This window comes from Impatiens glandulifera, chromosome 1, assembly GCF_907164915.1.
Source record: "Impatiens glandulifera chromosome 1, dImpGla2.1, whole genome shotgun sequence".
Classification (NCBI taxonomy): Eukaryota; Viridiplantae; Streptophyta; class Magnoliopsida; order Ericales; family Balsaminaceae; genus Impatiens; species Impatiens glandulifera.
In genome coordinates, this window is record NC_061862.1 from 27152830 (window position 1) to 27166801 (window position 13972).

The 13972-nt window shown below is 35.0% G+C and overlaps 4 protein-coding genes across 4 annotated transcripts; 2 read left to right on the plus strand and 2 right to left on the minus strand.

Moving 5' to 3' along the window:
* The first annotated feature begins 4489 nt into the window (after window positions 1-4489).
* Window positions 4490-6881, plus strand: LOC124921150 (trafficking protein particle complex subunit 5). The gene is made up of 8 exons (XM_047461767.1): window positions 4490-4717; window positions 5129-5217; window positions 5517-5580; window positions 5915-5992; window positions 6115-6191; window positions 6276-6342; window positions 6429-6536; window positions 6648-6881. The coding sequence occupies exons 1-8, from the start codon at window positions 4601-4603 to the stop codon at window positions 6675-6677; spliced, it is 630 nt and encodes a 209-aa protein (XP_047317723.1). The 5' UTR covers window positions 4490-4600; the 3' UTR covers window positions 6678-6881.
* Window positions 6882-6966: 85 nt separating this feature from the next.
* On the minus strand, window positions 6967-9828 carry LOC124922090 (pentatricopeptide repeat-containing protein At3g49740). Its single transcript, XM_047462818.1, has 3 exons — window positions 9785-9828; window positions 9566-9682; window positions 6967-9481 (listed from the first exon to the last, which is right to left on the minus strand). Exons 1-3 carry the CDS (start codon window positions 9826-9828, stop codon window positions 7297-7299), a joined length of 2346 nt encoding a protein of 781 aa, XP_047318774.1. The 3' UTR covers window positions 6967-7296.
* Window positions 9829-10251: 423 nt separating this feature from the next.
* Window positions 10252-11804, plus strand: LOC124921138. Its single transcript, XM_047461754.1, has 3 exons — window positions 10252-10510; window positions 11096-11119; window positions 11204-11804. The coding sequence occupies exons 1-3, from the start codon at window positions 10318-10320 to the stop codon at window positions 11524-11526; spliced, it is 540 nt and encodes a 179-aa protein (XP_047317710.1). The 5' UTR covers window positions 10252-10317; the 3' UTR covers window positions 11527-11804.
* Window positions 11805-12804: 1000 nt separating this feature from the next.
* LOC124922099 lies at window positions 12805-13281 on the minus strand. The gene has a single exon (XM_047462826.1). The coding sequence runs from the start codon at window positions 13279-13281 to the stop codon at window positions 12808-12810; it is 474 nt and encodes a 157-aa protein (XP_047318782.1). The 3' UTR covers window positions 12805-12807.
* Window positions 13282-13972: the final 691 nt, after the last annotated feature.

The window sequence follows — 13972 nt, forward strand, 5'->3', positions numbered from 1 at the left end:
ATATATTGGATCGGTTGTGTGCTTGCTCTTGCTCGATAGCTTTGAACCTTTGAACCAAACAGTCTAATTATCAGACAAACCCCAAATTTTGCAGGTTTCTTCCTCTAGAACGTCCGAAAATTGTAGATTTCATTTTTATTTTTATTTGAAGCTTCAAAATTCAAAACTAATTACACAGACAGCTTCTAAATAACCTTACGATCAAATTTCAATCTTTAAATAAAAATTAGTTTAGCATATAACGAACCAAAAACTTGGTTATGATATTTTTTAAAGTTGAGAACTCATATTAAAGTGATTTGAAGACTTAAACGGATCACAAACAATTAACTTGTGTGAAGTATTTGAGGCTTTAGGATGAATTAGGACAATCTCAAATTACCTTATCCGACAAATTTGAAAAATCAGAAACTTGAAGAGCTATCCTTTAATGGCGTTTTTATTTCGGAAGTATTGATACATATGAGAGTTAAGTTGAGAAGAGAAGAGTCACTATTCGTTTGAGAAGACGAAGGTAACATGATAATATAACAAAAATAGGAGAGAAAAACAAAAGGGAGCTAGTGCTCGTTCATTCCATAAACTTACTGAGCAAAGATTCTCTGAGCTAAATAACAATCATTTTAGTGAATATTGCCCTAATTATGTTACATATGGTATTGCCTAACAACACGATGGCTAAAACAACAAAATAAAAGAGTTCAGAGACTAAAGAAATTAAGACAAATAGTTAAAATAGAAAAGATGTAAGTTTTTAGTGCTCTCACGTGGATCTCTTACAATCGTTAGATCAATCTTCATTCACCCTTGTATCAATACCCCTTCTTCAGAACTTTGGCGTCCTCACCGGAGTCGAACCGAACGTTTCTTCTTATTTCCCCAAGCCACAAAGGTCTCCCGGTGTTGAAAAATCAGTGATTTTGCATCCTCCCATGAATTCTCCTCTTCTTCGCGGTCTGACCATTTAATCAGCACTTAACAACGTCAACCGTTTTCTATGATCACTTTCCTTTCATCTCGAATGTCCTCTGGAATCCCATTGGGCATGTTCAAACTCTGAATTTCTTCCACCCTACTCAGTGTGCCCATGTATTTCTTCAGCTGAGAGATATGGAAGACATTTTGTATCTTCACCTCTTTCTCAATTTCAATTGGTATGCCACTTTTCTAAGTCGCTCCATCACATAAAAAGGTCTAAAGTACTTAGTAGAGAGTTTGTGATATTTCTTTCTTATAGATAATTGACGATATGGTTGTAGGCTTGTAGTTTAACCAAAATCCAATCATTTACTACAGATTCTGCATCTTTTATTTGTTTATCTTGTACTTGTTTCATCCGATTATGAGCTCTTGCCAAATGAAACTTAAGAAGTTGAAGTGTTGCCTCCCTCGTTAGAAGAGTTTGGTTAATATCTTCAACTCTCGATTCCCCTAATAGATATGGAATATGTACCAGTGATTTATAACCATATATTGCTTCAAAAGGATAAGTTTGGATGACTGAGTGGAAGTTGGTGTTGTACCACCATTTCTTGAGAGCAACTCATTTATCCCATTGGTTTAGACGTTTTTCTGCCATACACCTCAAGTAAGTTCCCAAATAGTAGTTTACTACCTCCATTTGTCCGTCAGTTTGCGGATGATAAGCTGAAGATAAAGCTTGGTGTACACTCTGCAATTTCAAAAACTCATGCCAAAAGATACCGAGAACTTTTTTGTCTCGATCAAGTGGCATACCATAGAGTTTCCAGATGTTTTCAATGAACACCCTTGTTATCTTCTTTGCTGTAAGAGGATTGTCGAAGACCAACAAAGTGAGCGAACCCCAACCAGAATAACTGTTTTTCATCCTACTTTTGGTAAGTGTTCAATAAAATCCATCCATATTGATTCTAAAAATTTATTTGAGATGGGCAAGAGTTGTAGAAAGCCTTTTGGACATGCATTGTCTGCCTTATTTCGTTAACAAACATCCTAAGTACTTATTGAATTCTCGAACATCTCTTGAAAGTTCTAGCCAACAATAGTTATAATTAATAAAATTATTTATATGATATAATTGTTAGAATAATAATTTTAACAATTTCAGTTATTATTTTACACAATAAAATAATATTCATTTATTAAACAACATATCCTTGAAAAAACAAAAAAAAAGGGAAATTTGACGAAATGACCTTAAAGACTGGGTTATTTGACCTGGTGGTAATTTGATAATTTAATTGCGCTCGTGGTTCTATATTTTTTTTATACGATTTTACCCTTGTCGCGAAACGCTAAGTGACTTAGCGTTTCGCGAAGTGGATTAAGGTTAGTATAAATACTCAAATATTTTCATTTTCTTAGTTTTCTTTCTCTCTCTTCTCCCGTTCTCTCCTTCACGGCGGCCAGCGGCGACGACGGGCGGCGACGGACGGCGGCGGTTATCTATACAGATTTACAAGATCTTCTAACATAATCCATTTATGTTTTTATCTATACAGATTTACAAGATTTATAACCCTAAATCTATTTTGCATGCAGGTTTCCGATTCTAGGGTTTAGGGTATGCAGATCTCCGATTCTAAGGATTTGAAGGTCGTCGAGGTAGATGTTCATTTCAGATCTGATAAACAGCTATGTTCATGTTTATATTTTCTTCATTTCAAAACCTGTTCATATTTCGTTCATATTTGGTTCATATTTGGTTCATATTTGTTCATATTTGTGGGTTCATATTTGTTATTTGGTTCATATTTGACCATTTCGTTAAGTGTGGTTCATTAATGGGTTTTGCATATAATCTTGGATCATATGAGTTCCGTTTCAGGGAAGATTCGTTAAGGACTTACCGTTTCGCTAAGTGCTTAGCGTTTCGCTAAGTGCTTAGCGTTTCGCTAAGTGCTTAGCGTTTCGCTAAGTGTTTAGCATTTCGCTAAGTGCTAAGCACTTAGCGAAACGGATCTTGTCTGTCTTCATCACCGGTGAGACTGAGCTCAAGATTCCTAAAGGCTCCAGTTAGAGCCATGAATCCTTTGATGGTTGCAAAAGCCTTAGGTGGAAAGCTTACATGGTATGTATCATGTATGTATGTATGTAATGTAAGAAAATAAGAGTATAATTGAAATTTGTTTGTTTGATTGATTGTAGTTTCGAGAGGGATTGGCTACGGAAAGATCTGAACGTGATTGGGTTTGGGTTGATCGGATGGTTAGCACCTTCCAGTATTCCGGCGATCAACGGACTCTTTCCAGCATTGGGACTGAGCAATTAAAATATATTTCTGTTTCTTTCTAATATTAATATACATAAACAAGTAAACAAACAGGTTAGGTTGGTTACTTGACACTTGAGATTGTTCTTGGCATTGACTTTTGGACAAATTGGATTCAAGGGCAGGACTGAAGATTACTTCAGTAAATAAATAAATTAATTCTAATTAAGAAAATAATAATATGTAAAAAGTGAACTACTTTCTTTGGTATTTGTTAATGAATGTTTAAGCTGCTTTTGGTATTTGGTAATGAATGTTTAAGCTGATTTTGTTTCATTTCTTTCTATATCATTTCATTTATGCATCAAACTAAAACATAACCATTTCTCTACAAATGAACATTTGATTTATGCAAAAGTAAAAAAAACAAACAAACATTTTCTATACCATTTCATTTATGCATCAAATTAAAACATAACCATAACAAACATTTTCTATACCATTTCATTTATGTATCAAATTAAAAATAATCATTTCTCTACAAATGAGCATTTGATTTATGCAAAAGTAAAAAAAAAAAAAAAACTATAAAAACACCATCTGTGGGAATTGAACCCACAACCACATGGTTAAAAGTCACGCACTCTACCAGCTGAGCTAAGACAACTCATGTTAAAATATTTAGCGAAACGATAAGTCCTTAGCGAAACGGGAAGTCCTTAGCGAAACGGTAAGTCCTTAGCGAAACGGGAAGTAAACCCTAAACAACAGTGATTCGAAGATGCATAAACCAAACATCAATAAACTTGAAATATCATAAGATAAACGTACCAAGTGGAACAGTGCTCGTGCTCGTCGTGAAACTCATTGTCGTTTCGCCGCCGTCGCCGCCGATCGCCGCCGCCCAGTTTAGAGAGAAGGAGGAGAAGAACGGGAAGAGAGAGAAGGAGAAGAAAAGAAATGAAAAAAAATGAGGGAAGTTATATTAAATAGTAAGGGTAATTTGGACATTTCACACATTTTCACTTCGCGAAACGCTAAGTGACTTAGCGTTTCGCGACAAGGGCAAAATCGTTCAAAAAAAATAAAATCACCACGAGCGCAATTAAATTATCAAATTACCACCTGGTCAAATAACTCAGTCTTTAAGGTCATCTCGTCAAATTTTCCCAAAAAAAAATAGTATAACATTGGTAAAAAAATCTCCACTAATTGTGAGTAATAAAATTGAACTTAATTACCTGGTAGTAACAAGTTACAATAGAGAGCACATACGAGAAAGAAAAGCACTCAAGATCTTCATCATTAGTCTTCTTCTTCTTCTTCTTCTAGCTTCATTTCTCAAACCCTCGTCTGTTTTTCTCTTATTAATTCCCCCCAGCGGTCTCCTTCTGTTCTTGTGATCTCATGTCTAAGATGATGAAAGGTGCAACTTCGAGTCCATCTCCAAGTGGGATGTATGATGTTTCCAAGACCAAGCTCAAGCATCAGACTCTCTTGCAGGATTATCAAAAGCCTCAGATGGTAATTCTATCTATTTTCTTTCTACCTTCATACCTCTTTCAGATCTAGGGTTTAATTTCTCATTGCTCTTTCTGGATTCTCGCCATTTTCTTCTTTACTGTTCCCATCAATTTTAGGCTGATTTTCTTCAATTTCTCTCATGGGTCTCGAAATAAGTTCTATTTTCTTATTTGCCCACTCTTTGATCCAATACTATGTCTACTTTTGTTTTAAGAGGAGAAAATCTGAAGAAAAATAACAGAGAAGTTTCTAGGGTTCATGCTGATCCAGAATTCCTGAATCTTATCCCTCCCACACAATGTTTGGAGATAAATGTTAGGAATAGATAGTATTTGAGACAATGTGATGATGAACACTTAACTGCTCATTTGCAATGTTTAAAGATTTGTAATTATGAATGTTTTCCTACAGGTAAGTTTGAGTGCTTTTGCATTCTTGTTTTCAGAGCTTGTTCAGTACAATCAGACCCAGGTTGACAATATTGCAGAACTAGAGCGAAGGTAATTCATGTATTTTTTACTACTCATTACAACCAAGATCTTCTTTTTTGAAATGGTGGCAAAATCTGGTAATAACAATCAATGTATTGGTGAAGTACTGGTTTGTGACACAAAGAGACATTTGGAAAATAAAGTATAGAATCCCATAACATGAAACACTTTTATCTTCCGTTTGATAGGTTTCAATTTCTTTTAACATTTTCAGTCACATTGTTTTTGTTTATCTCATGAATTCTTCACTTGGTCAATTGTGTTATATTAGTGACCTGATCTTATTGTATGTGCCTCTGTTGGGGCAGGTTAGAGGATGCTGGCTATGCGGTTGGTGCAAGAGTTTTGGAACTCTTTTGTCATCGGGAGAAGGTAATGATCAGCATAATTTGGTTGATTGTTGATTTTCACTGATTAAGAAACCTAAGTTAACCATTCTCTTTAAATATCTTATAGATGTTAACTGTATATTAGGAGGCTGTTTATTTTGATTTTGGATTATAAAGTATGAAGTGATTTTGTGATTGAGAAATATTTTAAAATGCGAATATTATATAATCAATGTTATTGGACAAAATAAAATTATTTGACAAAAGTGGAATGTGCGGAGAATCCAAATTTTCTCCAAAGAAACTCTAGCTTCTTTGGAAAGAATAATTACTTAGCATTGTATATTATACATCAATTGTTTATTTTTTTTTCTCAGGGAAACCGAAGAGAAACACGATTATTGGGGATTTTGTCATTTGTACACAGCACAGTTTGGAAAGTGTTGTTTGGAAAGGTAATTAGATAAGTAAGCCATCGTTACATCTGAGATTCTCATATGTGGGTGGCCATTGAATGAAATTCATTACCAAAACTTATTAAACCTCTCGAAAATTGTGAAATCAATCAATCAATCAGGTAGCTGACTCACTGGAAAAGGGGACGGAACATGAAGATGAATACATGATCAGTGAGAAAGAGCTTCTTGTTAATAGGTGACAGTTCTGACATAGATAAAAACTAGTTGTAAGTTTAGTTGCGGTAGAGCTTTACACATACTATTATTCTGATTTTTTCAGATTTATTTCAATACCCAAAGACATGGGTACATTCAATTGCGGTGCATTTGTCGCAGGAATTGTCAGGGTCCGTGCTTGAGTTTGAGTTTTTGTTTTTAAATTAGAGCTGTAGTGATATAGTTTTTGTTTTTAAATTATGTATCGATTTTGTAGGGTGTTCTGGATGGTGCAGGATTCCCTGCAGTAGTTACGGCTCATTTTGTGCCAGTTGAGGGGCAGCAACGCCCTAGAACAACTATTTTGATTAAGTTTGCTGAAGAGGTAAGTAAACAACATCATTTAGTTTCACTTAGTTGGTTGTATATGTATCCATCCATTCTTCTGAAATGGGTTCTAATATGAAAATGCTTCTTACACCCCCAATTATTTCAGGTTCTGAGAAGAGAAGCAAGGCTCGGCTGATCGTCATTTTCACTTGTATTGGGTGGTGGTTATGATTATTTTTTAAGTGAAAGGATGGCCAAATCTGTCTGTTTGAACATTCCAAAATCTCTAGTACCCCTGATTCAACTCAACACCCACACAACATATGAATGAACAATAGTTACATTTTGTAGGCTTGACATTATTGTTCTCAAAATTTGTCTCCCACACAGCAGTTTCTTACTTTCTTACTCACACTCACTTCTGTTATGCATGCTAGGTTAAATCTTTTTTACTTTTTTTTTTAAAACTACAACAATATGCCAAAAGTTGTGTCGATGGTAGAGAATCTGAATCATATACATACACAAAAGGCCAAGTAAACTTCATCAATTAGTTTCCTAAAGAGAATCAGAGTATCTGTATCAAATGCACAAAAAGAGGCCAAACTAGCAGTTCAGTCTATTCAAAAAGGTCAACAAAATGAACAAAAGATATCAGTGAATGTGTGTTGAGTATCTCTGTTAGACCCGCTGTTCGTGTTCCATTCTATCGAAGAATCGTTACAAAACATCTTGTCTCCGTAAAAATGTAAAATGACCCTTCCTCGTTGACCCAGATTCAAAAAAAGAAGTGAGTTGTTGATTTAGTCACCACCTTATTGAATCCAACTCCATCCAGGCTGCTTCAATCCCATATTTGTATTCATTAGTTCTCTCATATAAGCTGCTTCTTCCCACAATCCTGCACTAGCATATATATTTGACAACTGAACATATATAGCCGAATCATCGTTACTTTCCGCCTTCAACAGAAAACCAGCCGCAATTCTTCCTAATCTAATATTACCATAAATTGCACAAGAACTAAAAATTGCCCACCATGTCCTCGGATCCACCTTAATATAACCGCTATTTATAATATTCTCAATCTGGTCAAGATAACCAGCTCGACCTAACAGATCAACCACAGAAGAAAACTGATCTATGCTCGGTTCATGACCAAACTCATTTACCATACAGTTAAAAATTCTTATACCATCATCAACTAAACCTGAATGGCTGCAAGCTGAAAGAACTGATGTGAAAGTAGCAGAATCCGGTAGAACCTTATCCAATTCTTGCATCAACTGAAAGCAATTAACTGCTTTCAATCCTTCTCCATGTTGTGCATAAGCAGCTATTATGGAATTCCAAGAGATCACGTCTCTTTTTGTCATTGAATCAAAAACTTTCAAAGACATGTCGAGAACACCGCCTTTTGCATACATAGAGATTAAAGCATTCGACAAAGATGCTTCGGAATTGAATCTGTGTTTCAAAATGTAAGCGTGAACCTGCTTCCCTTGTCTTGAACACGAAATGCTGGCGCAAATACTCAGAATAATACTAAGAGTATTAACGTTCGGCCTCAATCCAGACAATAACATTACATAAAACTGATTGATTCCCAGAACTGGAAACCCGTTTAGCTGAAACCCATTGATTATTATATTCCATGAGATTAAATTTCTACAAGAGATGAGAAATATACCATATGCTTGATTTATGTTGTTGTGCCTCGAGAATGCTGACATTAGTGCATTCGAAACTTCTATTATCGATATAAGACCGTTCTTGATAACGATAGCTTGAATTTTTTCGATAAATGGAACTGATTCTGAGCTAGTCAGCAGGCTTCCAAAGGTGAATTCGTCTGGTCGAATTCCCATGTTCTGCATTTGAAGGTATGTCGAGATAACTGCTCTACCCGAGTTCATTTGAGCATAGATTTTAATCATGGCATTCCAGGAAACTAAATCTTTCCCTTCCAGTCTCTCGAAAATTGCAATGGCTGTATCTAGGTCTCCCCATTTAGAATACATGGTTATGGCGGAGTTTGCTACAGATGTACTCAATTCAAGGCCAGAAATAATTGATTTGGAATGTATTTGATGTCCAGTTTCCATATCCGAACATGAACTCATAATACTAACAAAAGTAACCTCGGTTGGACTGAGATTCATTTCCTGCATCTGACAGAACATTTTCAGGGCTTCTTCTTCCCTTTCCATACTTGCTAAACCAGCTATCATCGCATTATAGGTGATCTGATCATGAATGGTGAAATCCACTTCATGGAAAACTGTAAATGCATCTTCAACGAGTTCAGAGGTAAAATACATTGTAAGAAGTGCATTAACCACAGAAGGTATGTCTAAGAAGCCAGTTCTGATGACTAAAGAATGCACCTGCTTACCAAAACCCACTGTTTCCAAACTACACAAACTCAAAATGCTAGCAAAAGTATAATTATCATGACAAATACCAATCAAATGCATTTTATGAAACAAATCAAGGGCAATCTGCTTCCACCCATATTTGGCACATCCAGTAATTACAGAATTCCAAACAGCAGTTCTTCTCTGAGGCATTTCATCAAGCAGCTTACAGGCGTATTCAACTTGACCAAACTTCGTCAATGCAGACAACAAGGTAGTCCAGGAATAAACATCTGGGTCTTTGATTTCTTCAAAAACCATTCTCACGGATGCCAACTTCTCTGATTTCGAGTACATAGAGAGAAGAGAATTGGCAACATGAGGATAGGCTTTGAAACCCGCCTTGATAGAGTAGGCATGGAGCTGAATACCTGTGCTGGCGGTGTCATGAAGTTTTGAAGAGGCGGTCAGGGAAGTGGAGAGTGTGTAGTGATCCGGGCGAAGATGGTGAGAGGAATGAACATGACAGAAGAGTTTACAGGCAAGGGAAAACTGGTTGGAACGAGTGAGTTCGAAGAGTAAGGAGTTGAGTCTGTAGAGATCATGGCCGTGATTTCCAATTATTTCAAATAATCCGTCGTCTCTGTAACCATAGAAAGTTCAATTAGATTTATTATCATCAGTTATTTCAGCTCATAGCAATTTACACAGCATTCTTATTTCTTACCTCCTCCTACTACTCCGACCATTGGTACCAATACCAAATCCCAGGTGACGGTGTTGCTGTCTCTGCCAATTCAGCCATTGAGAAGAGCTTGAACATGCTCTCAATCGCCGGCAAAGACTGAATACAAAAGTCAGATTAGAGAAAGGCAAACAGGAGGAATGATTAGTGTTGAAATCTGCTACGCCTACCAGTGAAGAAGAGAGACCTGTAAAACATTACGATTGAAGAGTTTCTTCAGTATTGAGTTCCCCCACCAAACACATATTTCATTGAGATTATTTGAAAAAAATTGAGTTATAATTTGAAATATAAATAATTTAGAATTATTCAAATATATATTTTTTTCAAAAGTCCCAATATGATATAAAAGCTATTTTTTTAAACACAAAACCAATAAAAAAAAATAGAGATTTAATTTGTCACTAAACTCATTCAAAACACAACTAAATTAATCATTTGAAAACATCAATAAAACATAAAAAAAAAAAAATGTTCACCAACAAACTAATCTAACCTAACCTAAAATCTGAGAACATGAACGTAATATAAAATCTAACATTCACCGAGTTTTCAAAAAAATCTTAATAAAAGGTACTTTTGTAAATAAAAAAATATATTATTATTATTATAAAAAAATCTCATCCATAATTAGATTATCGTCATTCGTAATTGCGATCTGATGTGACATTTCTTTCTTCAGTTTGCAACTGGTTAGATCTCAAATCTGGGTGAGAAGGGAGAGAGAGAGAGAGATGACAAGGCGATCGGGCGCTTGCTTGAGGTGCTGTTTGGTGGTTTTCGCAGTGGTATCGGCCCTTTGCGTTTCTGGTCCGGCTCTGTACTGGAAATTCAAGAAGAACATGAAGCTAGGTGTCGCTTCTCCTTCTTGCAGTCCCTGCATCTGCGATTGTCCCCCTCCTCTTTCTCTTCTCAAGATTGCTCCTGGTTCGTTCGTACCTCATACTATACTATGGAGATCTACTTGTTTCTCGATTATTTTTTATTAATCATGTTGTCTGTTGTATGAATGAGTGTGTTCTTAACTGCTATTCTGAAGTTATTCTATTGGTTTTAGTCTTTACATAGTCTATTTAGAACCAAAGAAAGACAGCTTTCTATGAAGAAGATCTTCAATCTTCATCCATGAATCATGTAGAATTAGTGAAAGAGATGAGATGAGAATTCTTTGTCAATGACAAAAATTTCAGTTTATCCCTATATTTGATAGGGGGGTTTAATCATTTGACAGATGGGGGAAGAAGTAGGTGTTGTTAAAGTTAAACCTCTATGTCTTAGCATTCATTTGAATAGGTTAGTTTTCTTATAATTGCAGTCCTTTTCTGCTGTTGATAGATAGATACACTTGATGAACCCTTTTGGAGCTGTAATATAACTTCCATTGTTGTTGTTCTTCTCCTATCATTGACCTTGAGTTTTCTGCAGCCATTTTTCACATGATGATAGGATAGGAGAGATTATATATTTTGCATTCTTATGGTCTGATGTACTAATTTGGTTTGATTTTTGCAGGCCTGGCAAATCTCTCTGTTGTAGGTGAGACTTTTTTTTTTGTTTTTCTTTTCTTTTGAAGTTTTTCAGTTGAAAAAAGGAGGATCTGAGGCTTTGATGTTTATGTAGATTGTGGAGGGGAGGATCCAGAAGCAAAGGAGGAAATGGGGAAGCAATTTGTGGAGCTTTTAAGTGAGGAGCTGAAGCTGCAAGAGGCGGTTAGGGAAGAGAACAGCCGTCACATGAACATAACTTTGGTGGAAGCAAAAATGGCGGCCATGCTATACCAGAAGGAGGCAGAGAAGTGTAATGTTGCCACTGAAACTTGTGAACAGGCCAGAGAGCGGTCAGAGGCATTGTTAACCAAGGAAAAGAAGATTACTTCCTTGTGGGAAAAAAGAGCCCGAAAACTCGGTTGGGAAGGAGAAATAAGCCTTAAGCAAACACACTGATACAACAACAAGGTACATATATTACATACAAATACTACTCTACCACTGACCTGAGAAAGATGCACCTTGTTCAATCTATTATTATTATTATGAAGATAATTCTTGTGGGGGGGCCTAAATTGGCTTATTAATTATCATAATCATAGATTATTTCTCCAATTTAGCCTTATTTAGAGAGATCCATACACTACTATTATCCTTATAAAGAAACCATCAATTTAGCCTATTGACACTATATGGATAATATAAAGGGATGGAAGCTGGTTTGGTCATTTACACCAATTTATACTTGTCTAGCATTGTTTGGAATTCATGATAAGATACAAGGTTAGTAAATTCAAAAGTGATTGAAATGACTCTAGTCCATTATGCAAAGGTGAAACACTTCTATTTAAATGTTCTTATCCTATGAAAATCATTTATAAACTAAATAAAAGTTTGGAGGATGTTCTTAGATATAATTTGTTGTTTTAAATGTTCGAAATTAGTATTATCATGTTCAAAGTAATAATCAAATCTGTGCACTTTGATATTTCAAGAAACACTCCTAACGTGTTAGCGAATTTTAAGTACTAAATAGAAAATTTTGTGAAAAAATAATTTTATAATATATTTATTCTCTACTAATTTTATTAATAAAATATCCACATATCATAAAATAAAAAATAATTGTCCACACTTGTTTGATGTTGTTTTACAAATTTCATCAAAAATATAAAAAAAAAATGGTCAATTATTTATAGATCATAACTTTTATAATAAACTTATGAAAATGTTACACTTTAATATGTATGATTTGGAAGACAGTATTTTTTTATTTTTTTAATAAGATAGGATTCTAGGAAAAAAAAAAGAAATTGTAATTTTTTTAATATATATTTGTCCTATTAAGAAATTTGGTCAAATGTAATTAATTTGACACATATATATTGTATTTTATGAAACATAATAATGATGAAACTAATGAAAAGTAGCTTTCTTCCTACAAGATAAAGTATTATATAATATATTAAATTTGTCACCATTCAATATTATTTTTTATTTTCTCCCTTTTCTTTAACTATGTTTTCTAAATTCTAGATCATATAAATTTATAAAAAAATAATTAAATTAATATTGAATGAATTTATTTAATTTTAATCTATGGATTATTCTAGAAAAAAAGAAAAAGAAAGAAATGAGAAAGTTACCTCCACTAGGTAGCTAGGTAGGTTAGCTAGATAGCTAGCCATCATCATCATCATCGATTGATCATCGAATCAGAGATGGTTAACAGAGCACTTACATCTCCCTCTGAGAATGGCTTCGAAAGAATCCAGTTCCTTTGAATTGTCCCCACATTTGTCTTTCAAATTCAATGTCTTCCTCCGTCAATTCTTTACTTCTCATGCTTGATTCCAATTTATCAATGTCCAGTTGATCTTCATCCAAGCTCGTCGTCCGGTGGTGGTGGTGGATATTATCTCGATGATTCCGTTCTTCATCTTCATCTTCATGTTCTTGATCTTCATCCTCTTGTTGTTTTTGTGCCAGCATCTTCTTCTTCTTATTCTTCAGCATCCTACTGCGTTGTTTTCTCCAAGCCTTCCTACATATAGCTGACGGAACCTTATAAACTGCGAGTACTAGAAGGTTTACCGTCATGCAAGGACAACAACACCAGATCGCTGCACAATCGGCTGTTGCTCCGCCTGCTAACTCCCCTACCCGAGGCTTATGCCGAGGCAATGGAACCAAATCGTGCCGCCGCGACATCAAAGATGTAGTAATCGGTGCAATTCCGTTGATCGATCAATCGAGAAAATTGAGATTTTGATTTGATCAAGAGAGAGAGAATGGAATAGGTGTGAAGATTTGAGATTGATAGGTTAAAATAAATAAAAGAGAAAACGTGATGAATCGATGAGAAACTGGTAACGACCGAAAACGACGGAGCAGAAAAAGATTCAGCTTTGGGTAACAGAGATAGCTGATTTCTAGGCACCAGGGATTTACGCTTGTCACTTGCTAGTAGAAAACGGGCGCGCGTGCTTTTTTTTAATTTTCATTTTTCAAATCCATCTTTTTTTTTTAATTTTCTGAATTATTTATTTTGTTTTTATTATATACATTATTATTATTATGTTAATGCTTCAAACTTTGTTAATTAATAATGTGGTGCTGTCTTCCATATATATATATATATATCATTAAATTTATATTATATCTTCCATTAAGACCTTGGTCCACAATTACAATAGTTTATAAGCACCTTGTTTTCAAAATACAATGTTCTTTTTTTTACTTATTAGATGTGCTCTGATCTGAACAAGGCCAAGAATGATGTGGGCTATATAATGCCGAAAACAAAGTCTGAAAATGTTCCCTTCCCTTGTAAAAGCCCGTGGTGGGCATGACAAAAGTGATATATATCACGACACGACTTTTATTACCCGCTTTGAGGCAC

Coding starts and splice junctions, on each gene's coding strand:
- LOC124921150 (XM_047461767.1), top strand. CDS start 4,601: ATGTCTAAGATGATGAAAGGTGCAACTTCGAGTCCATCTCCAAGTGGG. Junction 6,343..6,428: donor TTGTCGCAGGAATTGTCAGG/GTCCGTGCTTGA, acceptor TCGATTTTGTAG/GGTGTTCTGGATGGTGCAGG. Junction 6,537..6,647: donor TGATTAAGTTTGCTGAAGAG/GTAAGTAAACAA, acceptor CAATTATTTCAG/GTTCTGAGAAGAGAAGCAAG.
- LOC124922090 (XM_047462818.1), bottom strand. CDS start 9,828: ATGTGTTTGGTGGGGGAACTCAATACTGAAGAAACTCTTCAATC. Junction 9,683..9,784: donor ACTGAAGAAACTCTTCAATC/GTAATGTTTTAC, acceptor TTTTGTATTCAG/TCTTTGCCGGCGATTGAGAG. Junction 9,482..9,565: donor GGTCGGAGTAGTAGGAGGAG/GTAAGAAATAAG, acceptor CTATGGTTACAG/AGACGACGGATTATTTGAAA.
- LOC124921138 (XM_047461754.1), top strand. CDS start 10,318: ATGACAAGGCGATCGGGCGCTTGCTTGAGGTGCTGTTTGGTGGTTTTC. Junction 10,511..11,095: donor TCTTCTCAAGATTGCTCCTG/GTTCGTTCGTAC, acceptor TGATTTTTGCAG/GCCTGGCAAATCTCTCTGTT. Junction 11,120..11,203: donor GGCAAATCTCTCTGTTGTAG/GTGAGACTTTTT, acceptor ATGTTTATGTAG/ATTGTGGAGGGGAGGATCCA.
- LOC124922099 (XM_047462826.1), bottom strand. CDS start 13,281: ATGTCGCGGCGGCACGATTTGGTTCCATTGCCTCGGCATAAGCCTCGG.